The sequence below is a fragment of the Anarhichas minor genome, unplaced genomic scaffold (genome assembly GCF_050575085.1).
Source record: "Anarhichas minor isolate MPS153535 unplaced genomic scaffold, ASM5057508v1 ptg000003l, whole genome shotgun sequence".
Lineage (NCBI taxonomy): Eukaryota > Metazoa > Chordata > Actinopteri > Perciformes > Anarhichadidae > Anarhichas > Anarhichas minor.
In genome coordinates this window covers 10,675,456-10,696,683 of record NW_027466449.1, presented here as the reverse complement: position 1 = coordinate 10,696,683, position 21,228 = coordinate 10,675,456, and the positions used below count along the sequence as shown (strand labels likewise).

Genomic DNA, 21,228 nt, shown 5'->3' with positions numbered 1-21,228 from the left:
GGTCCTAGAGTACACTCTGACGTCACTGTAGCGAGGTGAAAAGTTAAACCACTGGAGGTCAGCAAAAACAAGATTTTAAAGGGGTGTTCAGTTCTATTTCGTAGTTTTCTATTTGAATGTATGGCAATATGGCTTTAGCTTGTATTCCAACTTGAAGGCCTTTTGTTGTTCTATTGTAAAAGTTCCATTTTTCCCATAAGCTATGAACGCATCACTGTTTCTCTTCTGTATATCTATGTGAAAAGCTCTTTTTTGCCCTTGTTTTTGGCTAAATATATCAATAAAGTATTGTGAAATAATGAGAACGCCCTTCATGAAGACAACATTAGTGCAGGATCTTTGGTTTTGACTCTCTCTAAAGTATATGTTAAAGAAATATTTGGAAGAAATGATCAGTTTCTGCCAAATATCAGCTTTAACATCTGAATATTTTCTAAACTTTGTCCTGGATAATTGCGTTACTCCAATCTATCTGCAGTGTCCAAGACTCTAGATTGAAATATTTGATTTTGAAATAGAAATGCTCTTGTGTCTTTACTTACATCATCATTTTACAATTCCATTCAGAACAGCATGTGGATGCATTTTGCTTGACAGACATATCACTGGCTGCATCATGCTCAATGCACAGAAAATAATCTCCAAGAATAGCAAACCACCCTAGATAGAGAAGTAGGACGTGTGGTGGTGTGATTCTACAAAGGATCATCCTCCTTCATTTTCTGCAAGGACTTCATTTCATATTACGCTTTGACAAATGGGATATTCTATGCTGTTACCTTGGAAACAGGCATGTATCTGGTCCCTGTGGTGCGAAGCAGCTGAAAAATCTTTCTTTATGTGCATTATAATGGCAGAAAAAGCAGCATGACTCTAATGTGCACTAATGTGTCATTTCTGTTTGACTGCAGAGGGGATTCTCAGTGGATACGAGCAGAAAGCCTCAAACTGAATCAGTAAAACACAGTTACCTGTTCATGTGCTGGTGAGGATTCAGAGGAGCCCTCAGCAGCACCCAGGGATTCAGCGGTGACTGTGCAGAAGTCTGAACGGGTTACACAACCGATGTAGTATCACTTCATCACCTTCGTCACTATTGGTGCCAGCCTAGCAGAATTATCGAGCACAACTTCTCCTTATAAATGTTTACGATTGCTGAGGCCTTGTTGCTGATTGCTCACTGCGGATTATAGACCAAAGAAATGCCCCCTCGAGTTGTCTTCCTCCTGCAGGGATCCACTGGGGGCAGACCTAGCAATTTTAGATGTTGTATCTGTAAAACTGTGAAATTTGGTCTCTCTGTTAATTTATTTCATTGTTGCATAAACAGTATTGGCTCCCCTGATGTTTTGACGATTTGTTAGTGTCATCAACTTAAGTTTTAGATATAATATCTCAACAACTATGAGATGGATTGCTTTAAATTCACTGGGGATCCCTTAAAATCTTCCTTTAGTGCCATTGTAAAGGTAAAATGTGGTTTTGAATGAAATGTATTGGCAACTCTTTGAATACCATTCAAGACATTCAGACATTTGGTTCAGAAATTCTTGATCCCCTCAGGGTTTGAATTGCAATCACTTTGATGATCCTTCATTTTTATCTTAACGCCGTCATCAAGTCAAAGTTTAGGATTGTCCATTACCTTATGACCGAATACCTGCAAAACTAATTGCATTCCCATCAGCTTCAGCTGTACTTTGTCCTTATTGTTAATTAGCAAATGTTAACATGCTAACACACTGAACCAAGATGGTGAACACCTAAACATCCACATGTTCGCATTATCATTGTGTCATTGGTTGCATTATCTCAAAGCGCTGCTGAGCTAAAAGAATTCAATCCAAAAAATTCTAATCATACATTAGAATTTTTTTCACGCTTAATTGTTTAATATCTGGATTGGTGGAATAACTATTTTGATCCTTTACTCAGGTAAAAGTAGCAACACAACAATGTAAAATACTAAAATTCTTGGATTCAAACTCTTAGTTATGTAACAGTACAGAAGTATTATTGCCAAAATGTAATTTAAGTATCAAAATAGTACTCATAATGCAAAGTGGGTCCTTTTATAGTTTAAAGTATCCCATCTATTGTTATTATTATTACTTTACATTAATATTCAAGTAGCATTTTAATGTGGAATTTAACTATTTAATCAACCGTTTTTCAGTTTGATCTACAACTGTTTATCATGTTTTATAAGTTGATGATATGTTTTATATGAAAAATATTAATCTTTAAAGTAAGTAGGAACTGTAGCTGTTAAATATAAGTAGTGGAGTAAAAGGTAAATGTAGTGCAGTGGAAGAATGGTAACGTAAAGTTAATGTACAAGAACCTCAAAGTTGTACACAGTACTAATGTTAATGTACTTTCTACAACTGGGTTTGTGACATATTTGGGGTTATGTTGTTTGTGTTTGAGTGTATCTTGAAACACTCAATGAGGCTTCCCTGATTAAATAAAGGTAATAAAAAACATATCATCGTCATAATCAGGATTCTCATCTTCCTCTCCTTATCACCGTCATCATCATATCATTCAAATCCATCATAAATACCTCAATCCCTGCCTGCATCCAGTAAAAAGAACACAACCAACAGCCGTTGTTATATTAATATATGTTTTATTCTTCTCCATTTTTATTATCATTATGTTTCATTTTCATATTTGCAAATCTTACAGGTCCTTTGTGCATGGACCTATCATCACGGCACACACACATCGGCACAACAAGATTGTTCAGAAATAGATAAATTCTAATCACACTTTAATAATAGCACACAATTTCATGACTTTTGCAAGGACGAGGGAAAGACAACAATAACAAATTGGATCCTTTTTTCCTCTACTGAAATCAGAATTTGTTGTTATAATGTGCCAAAAATAAAACATAATAGTAACATGGACATTATCAATTCTCAAATAAAAAAAGCATAAATAAAAAGGAAATTAAAAACATGAGATATAACCATAAGATGTGCAGCAGTTGAATAGAGCTCTGATGAATGTGATGAGTTTTGCCATAAAGGTGCCTTTGAAGCACAACACTTCCCTAACATGAAATAAAATAATCTCTGTCTTTAAATAAGAAACTGCTGACAATATAAAAATACATGGCATTGTACTGTAGTTCATTAAATAAACCAACAATTCATATAGAAAATATTATATTGACGTGTATAAAAATATGCCTTACAACTTTTTGAAAAGTGTAACAGCCGTAAGCTTTTTGTCTGCCACTTCAGAACACACAGTCGACCACAAAATTCCAACATATGTACAAACAATCAACTAATAAGCAGTCAGAACGCCATTTTGACAAATAAAACGAACAGAAGCATCCAGGACAATATTTGTATGACTATTTTTTTCTGACTTGACATATATATAAGATACTGTAAGATTCAAGCAGTACTTAATGGAAACACATACTCAAAAATAAATTAATAAAAAAAGAAATATTCGGTCAATTAGGTATGTTGATATCAGTGTATCTTTGGAGAGAGGGAGAGAGGACGCTGAGGGAGACACATTTTTTAAACGTTTGTGTCACATCACCTGCGTAACAGTATTTCAGCCCACTGAGATCAGAACAAACACAGGCAGTGTCAGCTATCCTAAAGTAAAAAGTAAAACAAAAATCTACCAGAAAGCCAGGACAATAGCCAGGGAATATAGAGATCATTCGGAGTAATACCGCTTGGATCACTGAGGCAGTTCACGGAGCATTAATGTGAGCATGCAGCATGTCACCAGACGATGCAGAGGACGCTGCTGCAACTGTTGAACATTCAGGCAGATGTTATTATGGCTGCTGCTGGATTGTGAGAGTGTGTGTGTGTTTGTCTTGCTTCTAGAGAGGACATGAACGTTAACTGGTGTGTATTTTCCATAGGAAGTGGTTTATCCCTGCTACCTCCTGTGCAGGCAGTGTCTAGCACATGCTAAAGCCACCCCCTCTCCCTGTGCTCCTGCTCCTCCACCACCACCTCTTCCTCCTCCTCCTCCTTCTCCTCCACCTTCTTCTCTTCCTCCAGGCTCAAAGCAATAGAACAGACTCATCCCTCACTCCCCATCGCATGGTATAGTGCCATCTTCGCTGGCACGTGAGGGCACGGGCGTGCCGAGTTCATCCACACACCAGCAGTGGCCACGCTGCATGCCCTTGGAGGAGCGGCACTGTGTGAGATTAAAAGACAGAGAGGGAGATTTTGAAAGGGAAGGAGGGCGGAGATTGAGTGGGAGAGTCGGATAGGTGGTGAGAGAGGAAGAGAGAGAAAAGGACATGTCATCATAGCGCAGTACTGATTCTCAGAGCTCAGAGCTGAGAGGCTCAGGGAGAGAGAAGTGTCATTTATTCTCAGCTCATATGGTCACAGACAAATCTCTGGATGCACCGAACAGAAAGCTGCAGTGGAGTGCAGTAAAGACACATTTTCACATCACACAAGAGCCAATAAAGTTCACATGTTTCGCGATGTTTCAGGTGACTGTACCTGCTTTTTCCTGTAGAAGCCACGAGTGTCACAGTTGGGTATATAGATGTCACGGTCAGACTGGAAGATTGTCAGCTCGAGACCCCTCAGGACACTATTGAGCAGCTTGCGGCAGGGTGCCTGAAAACACCAATGCACAGTGTGACTTCAAACATCACCAGTGGCAAAGATAGAGGACCTGTCTTCATCTAAAGAGTGGCCGTGGCGAGCTGCTATCTGCCCTCAGGTGATTGTGATGGTAGAAATCCTCTTTGATTACAGCACATGTCAAAGCATTTCACATGGTGATGCAGCATTAGAGCCAGAAGCAGTGAATATGTATATTTATATCAGATGTTACATATTGTGTAACATTATATAACCATATTGTTACACAATGCTTTGGCTTTTCAGGTCACCGAATGGTTTGTGATAGTGACTGTGGTTTTTTTGTTTCAATTTGTGAAATTAATCTGCGTCATCTTCATCAATTATGTGACCATTGTTGTTCCCGTGATGACATACATGTTAGAATGCTGCAGATCACCCAGCTCGCAAAGTGAGAAATCTGTGGCGGCAGCGGCCGACTTGAAACTTTCCTGATTCACATCATGCTCAATTAGTTCTGCCGCATAGCAGCACACACATCATGCACCATAATGCATGGCTTCAGGGCAGTGTGTGTACATGCCACTGCAACACCCCAAACAGCAGATAATCTATGGTTAGAACTCTCTATAATACAATGCAGCTCGATGTACAACCCTCTCCATCACATATGATGGGTATTAATATTATCTTGTTATATAAAATGCTTTATACATCTCCGATTTTTGATAATTTAGGTGACGCTCCATCAACATCACTTATTGAAGACTGTAAATTAAGGGCATGAACTTACTTTTTCAATGTCACCACCGTGTGAGGGATGGGGACCTGAGAGGAAACGACACATTGGCATGAGAATGTGACATTAAACCAGCCGTTAATATCAAACCACATCCAATGTCACATTTTACAACATAATCTGCGTATATGATATTTAGACTTTATTATCTATCTTTACTCAATACATTACTGAGCGGTCACTCAGATGGGATCTATATCTGAAGTGATTCATTCAATGAGGGACCTAATTTCCATCCGTATGTTTCCTTTTCAGATAGTTCATCGCAGTATCTCAGTTTGAACAGTAGATGGAGATCACTGCAATAAAAAGCAGCTTGATCAGGATGTAGGTGACACCGTGACAGTTTCACATTCATTCTAAATTCTCTACAGACAGGCTGATTTGTAGGACAGATCTTTGGCGTGCACCCTTTCATTCAGTTGGATGAAATAGATAACACTGTGCAAATCATATCAACGAAGGGATACGCATCTTCACTTATACACTGTTGCAACACCCCAAGACTGAATATAAGCTCCTTGTTTTATGTGATTTGCCATTATTTCTTATTAACAAATCACTGTGCTTTTACAATACGACTGTAATGACAAATGACATTTTTATCCCAGTGACTCCAGAGGCACTGCTGAGCAGAATTGGATGCTTGAGGTCGACATATACATCTGTGGTGCACAAATGCATCCAGGCTTAAATGTCACACACTAATTGGCCTTTTTCTTTTTTTTTTTTTGGGTGAATGACACAGCATCACATGCGATTCACGGCAATTGAGGAGACACTGTAAATACAATTATACGTGGCGGCTGTGCCACTGCACTTGTCTAGCCGTACCTGCAGTGTCCGTGCATGTATCCGTGTAGGTGCATGCATGTAAGTGTGCATACATGATTTCATGCACGTATGTGTGTGTGTGTGCGTGCGCATATACAGAATCTTACCTGTGGGGTGGGGCCTCTCAGTGGGACTTGTCCTGCTGTGCTTGGCGCAAATGCCCCTTCCCTGCAACAGAGCCTGGAGGGGGCTGTGCTCCCTTGGTGGAGGAACACAGCGGAGCCCCTTGGCACAGCTCAGGGTGTACACACCACAGGGCTCTCCCTGGGCCAATACTGACGTGCTGCCGGCAACATTATGGTCCCTGGGAGGCCGACCTGCCCCCAGTGGATCCCTGCAGGAGGGACAGACCTTGAAGGAGCCCAAGCGGTTTGCCCCGGTCCATGATCCGCAGTGAGCAATCAGCAACAAAACAACCGTTGTTAAGTTAGAAAGGATAGGCATTTTCTGTCCAGGTCTCAGGTTCTGTCCACTCTGTCACTCTCTCTCAGTTAAATTTGGCTGATGCTATTTCTGGATGTATATTTCTCCCTCACTCTCTCTCCTTTCCTCAGTCTTCTTCCCGTTTCTATACAGTGGCTTCCCTTGGTGCTTTGCCGGTTGAGTCCCCTGCAGTGCCAGAGGAGACAAATGGAGATCGAGAGAGACACAGCAGAGCACCAGCTTTTAAAGATCTGAAAGGCGGTGATAGAGAGTGAGGGAGAGAGTCAGGGGGAGAGAGAGAGAGAGAGAGAGAGAGAGAGAGAGAGAGAGAGAGAGAGAGAGAGAGAGAGAGAGAGAGAGAGAGCATAGTTATGACACCTTCAGGGGCTGGGACTCAGAAAGAGAGAGAGAGAGAGAGAGAGAGAGAGAGAGAGAGAGAGAGAGAGAGAGAGAGAGAAGGAGGTGGCAGGGAGGGAGAGAGCAAGTGGGGGGTGGATTATGTTCCTTTCAGAAATGATCAAAATCTCTCCACCCTTTTCTGTTATACACTAACACATTCATCCAGTCCTTCTTTCACTCATGCTTAACATTACAAATGCTTAAACAGTAGTAGTCATATTCGGCTTTTTGCACTTTCTTTCAGTGTCAGAGACCTTTCTAGAATAATGTTTGCCATGGTAACAAATACAAATGTATATATGCATTCATCAGCCTCGCCACTGCAATGCCATTCGCTACAGGAGATCCACAGCTGTGTAATTTCTCCTCGCTGGATTCTTTAGAGAATAAACCCTGGACAAAGATGCAATGATACAGCTGAGTCTTTTTTGTCAAATAACAGAAACACATACATCAAAGTTTAGAGTATGTTGAATTAATGAGTTGTATGCCAACTATATCAAAGGGGAAAATAAATGAAGACAGTGATATCCTGAATGCACTTATATTACCAAATATCAGTGTATTACTTTATGTAGCATACACTAACCGACACTGTGCCTCATCACTGCTGAGTCAGATATGTAGTGCATTGCCTCTTTAAGGAGGCTAATCCAGTAAACTTCTATTTGAGCAGCCATAAGATATGAACGGTCCTCAGAGACTATATAACATTTTGAAGTGTGAAGGCAATGAAGGATTTCACTCACCAGTTGTTTGAATTGGAAGAATAATCATCTGGATAATTAGGAGGAGGCGAGCTCACTTTTGCAGGAATGCACATCGACCAGCCCGAGCAAAATTGCTAATAACGCAATCCATCGCTCCACTCAGCCAGTTAGGAGTGTCTACACTGATGCCAGCTTCAAACGATCACGACTAAGTCCTTCGTCTGCTCAACACACAACACTTGATCTGTCATGTCAGCACTGTTCTGTAAAGTATTTTGAATATAAATACAGTTTATTTGTTGAATATATGAATGATGTTGTTATACTTAATTATACATGCAGTTAGAATACGTTAGAAGACCGTGAAGTATTCTCCAACACCCAGTTCTGTTCTGATAAAGTTTATAGAGGGTTTATTCTATTATAACCACTATAAAATGTAAGCTATCAGTAGTTCTATTCGAGCAAATATTTTGGTTTGATTGGAAGCAAAGTCAAGGATCTGCACAGAAGACCATTGAAGAGTGTTGAGAAATTCCTCTCTTATCTGGAGTCTCATTGTCTCCTCCATTGCCTCGGTGCAATGGGCGCTCTGTGGACAGATGCAACATGTTTGCAACAAAAAAACCCGAAACTAAATCAGTATTTCACAGAGCACAAATAGAATTTGGGTATCAATCTGACAATGCTGACTAGTAATGGTACCTTTAATACAAGCAGGGCATTTACGCACACACACACGCACGCACACACACACACACACACACACACACACACACACACACTGTAGTTCGCCCGACACTGGGTAATTTGCTCCAGCAGTAGTAGTACAGACATGGCAAAGCACACACACAGACATACCAACTGGCCTGTACTTCCCACTGGAATGCAGGGCTACATGAGGCCAAAATCTGCCTTGCCATCAGCAGCCTGTTGTTCTGATTAATCTTGGCAAGGAGAACTGAAATCACCTGCCGTCTTGTGTTCCCATTACCTCGCGAGCTAGTTTGTTTCCACGTATCAGGAGAATGTTCCAAGACACACGCCAGACCAACGGGGGCTCTCTTTTCCACCCTGCACTTGGATTTTTAATTTTTCCTCTTCCAGCCACTCAGCTTCTTCCTCCTCTCTGCCTCTCCGGCTGAAGTCTATCCCAGCTGGCTCAGAGAGTCTCTTTTCTGCCACTTCAACATAGCAACCAGAATCCACACAAAACCCTGTGATGGGACACTGTTCTGCCCTGTTGGGAAGTATCTCCCTGAGCTTCTGTTAAGCTGTTGACATTTCAGTTTAGGATCATGAAACCAGTGGGCGAATGCAACTACAGTAAGAACATACTCAAGTACTTAACTTGTACTTTTGAGTATTTCCATTTTATGCTACTGTATATTTCTACCCCACTACAGATTTGAGGCAAATATTGCACTATTTAATCCACTATGTTTTGACAGCTTTAGTTTCTTTCTAGATTCAGATTAATAATACAAAATATAAATCAACTAAATAATTATGATATATTATTGTAGGTTAAGCTACCCAGCAGAATATAAACTAATTAGAAACAGCCCAACCTTTACTAGCTACAACATTAAAGTGATGTACACATTAATGCATCACTAATTATAATTCAGTGATCAATTATATGATGCTGAAGTGAGCCATTCTGCACAAAGAGTACTTTTACTTTTGGGACTTTAGCATATTTTTATGTTAATACTGGCTACTTTTACATTTTTTCTTCAGTTAAAGATCTGACCAATTCTTTCACTACTGCCTGAAACACATCGCAAACAGGAAGTGGGAAATGCTTTATGTGGTCCGTCAAGTGGGGTTTGAAAGGATTCATCCTATTAAGACCCACTTAATATTTACATTGTTTAAAAATGTGGGTACATTCGTCATATAGGACACACACACACTCGCGCACAAAATCTGAGAGACAGGATTGGCTGAAAGCTTGTCACCATTTCTCAGGACGCGATACGATTGGCTGTATCAGTATCGAGAGTGTGACGTCACTTGGATGCGCCGAACTCTAGTTTCCAAAGTTTTTTTTTTTATGAGGAGCTATGGACAGCTGATAGGCAAAAAAGTGAGTTTCTGTCGTATTAGCCGCCAAAATAACAGGTAAGCGATGGACTCATCGATCATGACACCTGTAATAAATCATTCTTCTGCGCTCCATTTTTAGGAACAGTCACCCTCTTTGCTAAGCACCGCACCTCAGCTTCAAAGCACACATCACGTCAGGCGCTACTGTTGCTAGCCCATGTGTAGCTTCGAGGCTAAAGTAACCTCTCGTCACCAACTGACGAGTGGATAAACGCCTTTTAAAAATATGCTTTGATTGACATTAAGCCACGAGCCCGTTTTCAGCTGAAATAAGGGCGGTTAACTGCCCGAACATTCATGCTAGCTTCATTTCAGTTAGCTTCATCGTTAGCACTGTTTCCTTAGATGTAAACACTGGCACGCCCACCTTCCTCTCGCTGCGGCACTTTGACGTTTTTTGATTTATTCCTTTAGATAATTAGAAAGATAACTGAATGGGGTTTTGAGAGAAAGTGGGACACGGTGTTTTGAGAGAAAGTGGGACACGGTGTGGCAGTTGGACGTGTTTTACTTTGCCCTCATTGAATCATCCAACGTCACTGAACGACGTCCCAAATCAGAAGCAACCAAATACGATCGTTACAATCAATGCATAGAGGGGTCGTTACAATCAATGCATTGTGTGGGCGTGAGAGAGTGTGTGTGTTCTGGGGTTGGTCATCTGTTTCGTCTTGCAAATACATGTTTCATTGGCACATGAGTTGACATCATCCCCTCTTATCTTTTTATTAATTCTGTGTTTTGATGTTTTATTGGCAAACATCATGTCAAACATAAAACAAATACTTACACGGATAATGTCAGGAGAACAGAGTACGATCATAAATCAGTTAATAAAAATGTCAGACAAGGTACAAAGATTGAAGGTTTTAATAGCTTTTCTTAAAAGAAATACAGCAAAGAACAACGTCGCATATAATTACCTCACTCTGGGGTTATAAACAAGCAGTGCTGATGAATTCATTATTGATTGTGAATGAAACATTACAATAATAGTGGTAAACCTCATAATGCACTGTATACATTAACATATGGATAGAGTGAAAATGAGGCTGTACAAATACATAAATGCAGTATAAATGTATAGCTTGTTCGTAGTCTTGTTAGCTTGTTAATTGTGCAAACTTAGTTTAAATAATATATATGTTCAGAAGAAACCATTTGTTGTTTTGTCGGGTTAGTTGATCGATGGAAAAACATCGCCAAACATTCCCTAGTTTTCAGCTTCTCGATTGTGAGGATTTGCTCATTTTCTTTGTCTGTTGTTTGTGGTTATAAAATGTATATAATTAGATTTTGGACTGTCACATGTCACACTAGGCCTCAGGAAACACTGATGGGCAATTTTCTGACATTTTATAGAACAAATAATGAATCCCTTCATTGAGGAAATCCCTGTTAGTTGCAGTTTATCAGTGATTTGCTATAACAAAAGCCCATTTCGGTAAGTCAGTAAACAAATATAATCACGTTATAACTTTCAACAGACACGTAGACATCTTACATGTAAATGTCCCCTCAAACTATTTTAGTTTCAGACCCACCAGTTCTGGAGCTGACTGTAGTACTCTGCTGTGTATTGGCAGTATTCAAACGCTGAATTTAACAGCATGAGATGCCTTTCCTTTTGTTGAATGCTTCTCTGTCTTTTGCGTTTTTTAATCTAAAATACATTGTTGTGTTTTTCAGTCAACAAACCGCAAACATTGCTGCTGAACTTGTGGTAATGTGCCATCTCCCCCCCCCCCTATTGTCCCATTTTTTCTTCTTCATTCAGATGGATGACATCAACGTACTACACCACAGATGCCTCCTGAATCTGAGACGTCGAATCAGAGACATTGGGGATGGGCGCCCTGCACAAGAACGATACATGAGGCTGCAGAAGGATGGAGACACGCTCAGGTCCGCCTTACAGTGCACGGCTGTACGATGCTTCTGTGTTATACTGTGTTTGGCTTCCTCTGCCGACTCATTTGCGGCCTTTTTATTTTTGGAGTGGCAAAACTTGTTTGTGGTATTTTGGGTTTATTACACATTTTAGAATATTTTTTCTCTTGTGTAGATAGCAAGATATTAGACGGACATGTTTTCTTCTTTTATAATCATTCATATGGACCGTGTGTTTCTGTTCATTTAAAGGGCTCAGAATGAAGTGAAGTTTTAGCATGTTGCTATTCATCAACATGCTGACCACACCATACTATAGAAGTATAGTAGAGAAATGCACAGATGAACAGATGAAGTAAAAATCTATATGGGATTGACTTAACACGGTCTGTATCTGCTTTGCTTCAACAGATCAGACCGGTATTCCTAGCTAGGAGATATTTGGCCTCTGAGAGGATTTTACTAGTTTGTAGTACCCATCTCAAAACTTTGAATGTGTTTTATAAGAACAGGGTGTTAATATGACTGACTAACAACGGTGGTGGATGGAAGACAGATAGCTTGAGGGGCATAGTTTGTGTTCACATTTGATTTGTCTTCTGCATTAATAAACCTAAACAAGTATACTGCCGACCACAGAAGCACTGTCAATGGAGGCTTGTTTCGAGGTCATTATAACATGACAGGCACAGTATTCTTCTCAAACATCAACACTACCCTGACTGAAACCAGAAAATAGTTTGATGTGAGTTTAGTTTCTTGTTTGACTGTAAACCTCAGAGATCCATACTGTACCTATGCAATTATTTCTAAAAGTGTGAATGTGATTCCTTATTCTAAAGGTGGCATTCGATCTAGCTGCTCAATACTGTGTGAAACACTCAACACATTTCATTTCTCATACAAAGCTTCAGAAGCTTCAGTGGTTCTCAGGAAAATCTTTATTTGTCCATCTCCAGTTTCACTCCCTAACAAAACATCCCTTATATAAAGCTGGTGGACGTCATATGTTATAAAACAGTAATAACACAATAACCACGTGCATGTCATTTGATACGTCTTCCTCTAATCATCATGCTAAAGAGCAGCTCTACATCATTTAATTGTAACTGGGAACATATTTTAGTCTCGTTTCTGTTGCACGTCTGGTGCATTTGGTTATACAGATGGTGCCTCGACAATCTTCCGATGAGAGGATGAGGTTGTTCTTCAACATGTGTTTCTGAGAATTTGGACCTATTAGAAGTCACCTATTGTCAACCTGTCGTTTCTTCTCTTTAGTTACCAAGGGAACTCTGAGGAGGTGGGTTGCTATGTGGCAGGCCATCCTTTATCAAAGGGAAACTGCTACTTTGAGGTAAGGCTCATTGATGGTGATGCTGTAAGTTAGCGTCCAACGTTGTTATTGTAGCTGATCTGCAAGACCTGACCATCTCAAATATGTTCTTTTCAACTGTTGCTTTTTGTTTGTCCACTTTTTCTTGGATATGTGGTAGTCATTTAGAAAATAACTGTTTTCATCATTCATTTTGAAACGCTGGGGTGGGGGATTATTCACAATGTGATAGGCTTACCACATACCATCGTCCCTGTGTGTGTGTGTGTGCCCAAGATCGCTTTACCATCCAGCCAGCAATTTTATCCCCTGGAATCCCATTGCTGACAATTTTTCTCAACTTCATATTAAGTTCTGAGTGCCCCCCTCTACAGTCCCAGTTCACCAGTGCAAAACCACTACCTCAAGAATGTCCGAGCTGCATTGGAATGAGGGAGAGGGTGTGTGGGTTAGATGGTATCTTTGAGCACAGAGATTAATCTAACACACACTTTTTTTCTGCAGACTGGCAGCAGGAGAAACTATCCGTAATCTGTATCAGACCGTTGTAATGGTTCTTATACAGAAGAGTGTGAGGCAAAACTTTTTTTGGGGGGGGGGGGGGGTGATTTAGCAGAGGAAAGTTGCAAGAGTTAGTCATAAATAAGGCGTTGAGGACTGCAGTGCGTTATTTACGAGCCAGCGTGTTTGTCGATGGTGCGCGTCAGAGCAGGCCTTGTGACGTGTGTTCATGAGACGACAGGTGAGGACGGACGTACTTCCTCGTCTGGGTTTTCTTTAGGCGCAGAAGGAAACGTTAGGGCTGTGCATTATCCTGCGAAACCTGCGTCATTCTGCTGAGCTGCAAATAGAGCCAGACAGGACTCTGCAGCATCGGCGTAAATGATTTACTTCTTCCACTGTTCTTTTCAGATTTTTTGTTTTCCTTTTTTTTTTTTGAGACGAGAAGCACAACTTTAGACGTATGTCGAAACATTTCAGATCTGCTTCAGCGAGATTATAAACAGGTTGACAACGTGCTCTGACATTATTTATCGTGGCTGATGTGAGGTGGGCCAGATGTGAACATTTTCATTAAATGTGATGTCAAATTCTCATCTGACCTCCAGATCACTCCCTCTCCTCCAGCAAGCAACTCTTAACGATAACAGCGTTCATGTTTAAATGAGAATCACATTTGGAGCCTGATATAGATTTTGCTGTGTTCATTACCCAGAGTTTTTATTTTCTATATTATTCTCCACCGTGTGACGCACATGCTGTCAGTTTTCCCAGATATCTATAAAAACTTTTGGAGCGTTTATGCTGATAAAGGGCAGGTTCCTTTGGAGATATGCGTCACTGCTATCCTCGTGTTTTTTCTTGTTCTGCACTCATAAAGAATCCATTTCACCTCTGCCACCACTGCTGCACCATCTCCGGGTCTATCATCTGTTCGAGCGGAACATCTGCAGCATTAATAGATTGATTTGAGAAAAAAAATCGTATCGACATAACTTAACGGCACATTCCTGCTCTTTCCTCGTCTCGCATGTCTTTGTAACTTTTATCCAAATCCTTCAGACACACAAGGTTTGTTAACAGTTTACATGTTGCAGTGAGGACCTGCCAAGGCCAATAATGGCTAACTAGCCAGCTGTTAGAGAACAATTGAACTACTTAATACTTCATCTACACTCTTGTCACAGTGTAGGAAAGAATATCGCTATCGCCAGGTAATCATTCTCATTGATTCAGCAGATTTTATAATGTGCTGATGATTTTACAACAACAGAAAGGAGAGAACAGGCTTGTGCTGTGCTGGGATTTTTAAATGCTACAAAGCCATTTTCAACCATTATGAATTTGGTAACAGCAGCGATATTAACGCCAGCACTGATGTGTTTCGTCAAAAGTACAGTCATATCATTTAGTTTAGAGCTTAAAAAAACCCGTTTGTGTGTGCAGTTAATCTTTAAGTGCCGGACTGAAAAGGAATGTGGGCGACTGTGGCTAAGTGGATAGCAGGGCCGTCTTTCAATCAGAGGGTCGGTGGTTCAATCCCCGGCTCCGGCTCTGCTAGTCGCATGTCGATGTGTCCTTGAGCAAGACACTTAACCCCAAAAATTGCTCCCGTAGTTGTGCCTACGGTGTAGAAATGTAATTAGACTCTGAATTGTAAGTCGCTTTGGATAAAAGCGTCTGCTAAATGACTGTAATGAATGTGTCGTCAGAGAAACCCAAGAAGTTTAGTTTCACATGTGTCGTCATGCAGGAGCAGCGATTTAGGGGTCTGGGCTGAAGAGGGAGGTAGAGAAGGAGGGAGGCAGATATGTGGGGAAAAGGAGAAAGAAATCCAAGGCATGATGAAGAGTAAGAAAAACTAGATTTTACTTCAGCGATAAACAAAGCAGACTCACACCGGGCGGGGCTGTTCTCCTGTGTTTGCCTGCATCACCTCTCACCTAATTCTGCTCGGTAGTGTGTGTGTTTGCTGTGATTGGGCTTCACTGGCAGGCTGGTGTTATGTCAGAGGAGAGGAGGTTATTGTTGTTACTGTGGCCAGTATCACAGGAAACAGTATTATCACCGTAATCATCTCCCGGAGTTACTCCACACCATGGTTCTCTTGGATTTAATTAAACACAACAAACTGAACAGTGAACCGTGTACTGCCGCTTTGTCGGACACAAAAAAATCACCAGATACAAAAGCAGATCGCTTGTTTTCAACTTAAGACAGCTGCATGCAAATGACTTTAAGTACAGCACAGTGTCGAGGGTCTTTCACAGCTAAACCGTTTAGTTTGGTTCGGTTAAAATGAACTAAAACGAACTAAAACGAACTAAGACCACAGGATTTTATGATAGCAGATATGTGATTTTAGCATTTATGCAGATCAACACGTCGGCGCGGGTATTTTCCCTGATCGATATGTCAAAAGCTGTTAAAAGCTGCTCTGCTCGTATCCGCCTCTGTGTAGTCTACGTCGTCTGTTCATTAAGTCCATTACAACGTGTGTGTCAGTGATCCCATAGCAATGTGCCTCTTGCTCTCCGATGTTCTCATCCCTGAGTGCACAAAGGGGCTTTTGTACAGTCCTGTCTCTACCTGTTAGTCATTATTCATCAGAACATGCGGCCAATTTTCCCTCTTATAATATTAATAATGCTTATTATTAGCTATTTCTTTGTGAGCTTTGCGACACTGATTTGAATGTAGTTTGACATAAATGTTTACTTGCCCCAAACAGTTTTATCTATCTTTTATCTAACAAAGGACGTTACTTGTCACGTTTTATCTGCCTTGCTGTCAAACGTGCGGCAAACTGCGCGATACGTTAGCGCTTTGTCCTTGCCAACGCCGGCCAACTAAACTCCTGTTTTCAGGATAATTGGAATGATTGATTGCTCTTCAGCTTATAAACTTTGTTTGTTCTCGTGAGTCCACGAAGAAAGTGAAATGGCTCAAGTTTATTTAATTTAGACAGAACATTCAAATAGAGCATAAGTTCAACAAAGTTCTGTACAATGTTCTAACACAAATACAATACATAAGAAGGCCCACTCCTTAGCTACTTCCATCATTCGGACAAAATACAATGTTTTTAATTCTTTTTTATCAGCACTTTACTCTGTATACCTGCAAAGACCCACAGCGACCACACAGACAAAGGCATTTTCTAGTTGAGGGGCTTCTTTTCCTGAGTCTAGTTTTTCATTAAAGGTGAAGTTTCCCACAGTATATGAACTGTGTTTTCTCTCTCTCTCTCTCTCTCTCTCTCTCTCTCTCTCTCTCTCTCTCTCTCTCGCTCTCTCTCACTCTCTCTCTCTAGGTGACATTAGCGGACACAGGGGTGAGGGGTACCATTGCTGTGGGCCTGGTGCCTAAATTCTACAGGCTGGACCACCAGCCTGGCTGGCTGCCATACTCTGTAGCTTACCATGCTGACAACGGCAAGTAAGTCAAACCACACTTTTATCTATTCGCTACGGTGCAGCGTTGGTTTCTTGCATGCTTTGAGAAAATGGATTGTGGTCAGTCGGGGCTCCGTCCACACATAACTGTCGTCTCTTTGCATTTTTCACCGGCATAAAGCTTGTTGGTCACAGAAATAGAATTTTTTGCTTTGACTTTCAAGTACTTTCTATATAGATACATTTTGAGTAATTGTTTAGTTAATAAATATCAGTGTTTCCCTCAGGATTTTGCGAGACTGATGGTTGACTGTGGGGCATGCTCCCCCAGAAGATCATTTTTTACATTTTAAAGTTAAATGCATCAAATTAGTGCATTTTGAGAGCAGAATGAATGGACTAAATCTATGAAGAACAACATTATTTTGCTCTTGTTATATTTAGGCTTCTCAAATACTGTATTCAAGTACATTTTTGAAGTACTTAACTTGAGTATTTCCATTCTTTTTATTATTTAAAAATACTTCTACTCCACTACACCTCAGAGGTCAATATTAAACCTTTAACTTCACTACATTTATTTGATAATATTAGTTACTAGACGGGCTACTTTGCAGAATCAGATTCTCCATTTGATATAAAACATTAATCCGCTAATAAACCATTATGTTTCATTAAGTAGTATATAGTCTAATTATTAAGTATATAAAGTCATTTTCCGAATTAGCTCCACATTTACCAGCCGCAACATTAAAGTGACGAACACATTAATGCATCAATAACTATAATCCAATGATGGAGGCCACTCTTAAGTTCATTTTGATGTCAATACTTTGGTACTAAAGTAACATTTTGAATGCAGGACTATTACTTGTAACAGAGTATTTTTACATGGTGCTAATAAACTGTTTCATCTCAAACACATTTGTTGTGTGAATAAATGTGAATGGTGATGACACGGCAAAAACAACTTGCAGGAGAGAACACAGAAGTGACCAAATGCGTTATTGCTGTGTGATGAAAAGGATAATGATCGCATGGTTCTTTTTTTTTTTTTTGCCTTAACTAGCTCGCTTTAATGTTATGAAGATTTCTATCTCTTCCCTCTTCCTAGGTTATACAATGGCAACCCTGTTGGACAGCAATTTGGGCCAAAGTGTGCTCGTGGTGACCGCATTGGCTGTGGAATACACTCAGAAAATATTGAAGCAGGTTTTACGATAGTCTTTTTCACCAAAAATGGCAATAAGGTAGGTGTTGTTTAACCCGAAATTCTATCATGCTTTGTTTCAAGCATGCAGCAGCAACTGTCTGTACGCATAATGTCGTCTCCTCGCTTCCCTCTCTCCTGCAGGTGGGCTCAGTGGAGGTTCCCGTTTCTGCAGAGGGGCTGTTCCCCGCTGTAGGGATGCACTCCATGGGGGAGGAGGTGAAGGTTGACCTGCAGGCAGAGTGGTTCCTGGAGGAAGATGAAAGTATGATGATGGTGGACAGCCATGAAGATGACTGGGGGCGGCTTTTTGACGTCAGGGTTAGCGGCACGGTAAGAAGTAAAAAAAAAAAAATCCCCTGTTGTTTTTCTCACGGTTAAAGGAGATACATGTCTAGCCGAGTTAAGTGCAAATATAGCAAGTGTTTAGAGTATTTAGAGTATTGCCCACATCACTCAGCAGCCACATTACCGTACAAGTTTTAAATTGACAATGTGAGCTGGCTGGTGGTGAGATACAATCATCAAAGAGTTTTTAGGGCTTAATTATATCACTAGAGCTTAAAGTGAACCCAATTCTGACCGGTAGCCAAACAAACTACAAACCACTCATTCATGTTTTATACATTTTTCAGGCTACCACTTTAAGATCAAGGCCCCGTATTGGATATAATCTTTGTAATATTCTCAGTTCACTTCATGATTTATCACAGAAATAATGGTTTAGCACACTAGTATATAAGTGGTTATCTGCGTTCCGTGTTGTGTGAACACAGACACCCTGTACATGAAACCTAACACATCTCACATATATATGTATCTATAGTGCATTGTCTTTTGAATGGGAAAGATTATAGAGTGGCTCTCTTGCGTGGTTGCTACCAGCTCCCCGTGTTTGTTTTGTGCTTTTAGAAAATCCTTCAACTGCCTGTTCTTCAGCAAATCCCTCTTTGTTGACAACTGTACTTAATGCCAGAAAGGCCGTTAGCTGCTATTGCTGCTCGCTCTCTCACAAAGCGAATGAAAGAATGTGAAAATGTTCGGGTATGTAATTAAAGCAAGATAATGTACAGTGGTGCCATCGACGGCTGAACTAAACGCTGAACTATAAACCTATGAACCAGCGGCAAATGTCACCTTCTTTATGAGAAAAATGATTTATGAAATTAAAAAAAAAAAGTTTTGCCTGGAAAACTTGCATCATTTGAAGGTCTAGTCTAGTTAATTCAAGTTGGTTTAAAGTAACATTTTAGTCTTTTTGTTTTATTTTGCTTTAGTCTTATTCTAGTTCATGTTTTTGTCATAATTTTCTCAGATAGTTTCATAAACCTGTTGTGGATTTTGCTGAAGGATATTTCTCCAGGCTGTAAAACCTCCAATGAGCCGTTAGCATCAACTTGAACTATGTGTTTATGCATCCAGGCTGAGAACGTCGTGCTGACTTTCACAACAAGTCGTTATTGGGTATCACACACTGATAATGTTTCGGCTTCACGTTTCACTCACAACAAACTTGTTTTAACTGCGTCGTTGACTTCAAGACATAATGTGCGTTGAATGTGGCTCCACACACGAATAGACAGCAATGGAATATGCGAGTAAACACACACGTTGACGAGTGCTTTACTATTGGCTTATATATAAATTTTTTTGGCACCAAAAATGACAGTATTGTAGAGCTCCCCCTGCATTTCTCAAATTTGGCTTTCTGGAGAGCTCGTGTCTCATTCAGCGGAGCTCCTCATAACTCCCCCGTATTCCTGAACCCTGTTGACTGATATTTGGCCTTGTGGGTGTTTTGGGCCAGACGGTTAGAGTTCAGGTTCACGGCTGTTTTTCGGACGCTGTTATGAGCCACTCGAATGGAATTCACTGTTGGCAACAACTGAGTCATCAGTGGTATCACAATACTGTATTCCCACCACTTTACAGTAGTGAAACTGTGGCACCTTTGTTTTGTGTGAAGGTGTGAGCTCACCCCCCCCCCCACCCCCAATTTCAAAACCACAAAACTACAGGCAGGTCTCTCATTGACACCGGAGCGATCGAGGACAGATTGTGTGTGGTTCCCGTATGCGGTTATGTGATAAACATGTCTGTCCACGGTGGTACACAATCATCTGACACACACACACACACACACACACACAGAGAGTCCATCGTCTTTCCTGAACGCAGACAGAGATCATAAAAGCAGAGAGCTATGGGTGAGAAGGATGATTCAACCAGCTGTCTCGCTCTCCGTCTGTCTGTCTCTCCCTTCTTCTGTTTTTCTGGACCGAGGAGTGGCAATGGCACGAAATGTGTTGGTGGAGCCAAGTGCCTGGCGCTCCACCAGGTTGTAAAAATTCAATAAGTGGAGTAACGGGACTCTGAGGATTCTTTTACTCTTTCTCGTGTTATTGGAGGTTTTCACAGCTGGGGTGCCGGGCTGCATGCTCCGCTCAGCAGTGATTTATTTTCTCTCCCTTTCTTTTGAGTTTTCTCTCATGCTACCATCCAATATGCGGTCATATATTGTAAGGGTTTAAGCGGGAGATAATAGTCGAACTGATAAGGCTGTCAAGTTATGACAAGTACAAGGATTTAGTGTAGACGATGAAGACGAGGAAGGGTGTGGGACAACAGTAACAGTAGCTGATCCTGGAACGAGGAAATGAAAGGAAGGGAGGAGGAGAAGTAAAGGGAAAGAAGTTTGTTTTGAAGGCTAGGAGCCTTTGAGTAGCAGGATTAATATGAGGTAAGATTATGCTTTAAGGGCAGAACATGTCAGACTCAAGGTGGTCTCACTTAATCTCTTTTTTGGTTTTGACTTCTAATTCATTTCATTTTGTGGTTTGAACCAAAAACTGTCTCAAGTTTTCCAAGTGTCTACTTTGGATCTTTGAACACGGCACTCTCCTTTCCTTGTTTCCCTTCCTCTATCCTCGTCTCCTCTCTTCTCTCCTTGTTTATCCTCTTCTATCCTTGTCTCTCCTCTCTTCACTTCTCTCGTTTTTCTCCTGTCCCCTCCTCTCCTTGTTTCTA

The 21,228-nt window shown here is 40.7% G+C and overlaps 2 protein-coding genes across 4 annotated transcripts in view; one reads left to right on the top strand and one right to left on the bottom strand.

Moving 5' to 3' along the window:
* Positions 1–4,074: 4,074 nt before the first annotated feature.
* LOC142949678 (insulin-like growth factor-binding protein 6) lies at positions 4,075–6,757 on the bottom strand. Its single transcript, XM_076091470.1, has 4 exons — positions 6,333–6,757; positions 5,386–5,420; positions 4,506–4,625; positions 4,075–4,188 (listed from the first exon to the last, which is right to left on the bottom strand). The coding sequence occupies exons 1-4, from the start codon at positions 6,667–6,669 to the stop codon at positions 4,075–4,077; spliced, it is 606 nt and encodes a 201-aa protein (XP_075947585.1). The 5' UTR covers positions 6,670–6,757.
* Positions 6,758–9,764: 3,007 nt separating this feature from the next.
* The window catches only part of LOC142956009 (SPRY domain-containing protein 3-like), a 42,203-nt gene continuing 30,739 nt past the window's right edge, over positions 9,765–21,228 (top strand). For 2 of the 3 annotated variants that reach the window (XM_076097295.1, XM_076097312.1), the window contains exons 1-6: positions 9,778–9,849; positions 11,647–11,774; positions 13,041–13,116; positions 16,910–17,034; positions 18,106–18,241; positions 18,346–18,534. In XM_076097295.1, the coding sequence (XP_075953410.1) occupies positions 9,781–9,849; positions 11,647–11,774; positions 13,041–13,116; positions 16,910–17,034; positions 18,106–18,241; positions 18,346–18,534 (723 nt within the window). In that variant the 5' untranslated portion in view covers positions 9,778–9,780. Of the gene's footprint in view, positions 9,885–11,646; positions 11,775–13,040; positions 13,117–16,909; positions 17,035–18,105; positions 18,242–18,345; positions 18,535–21,228 lie in introns of all 3 variants that reach the window. The other variant, XM_076097303.1, reaches the window with a different exon arrangement.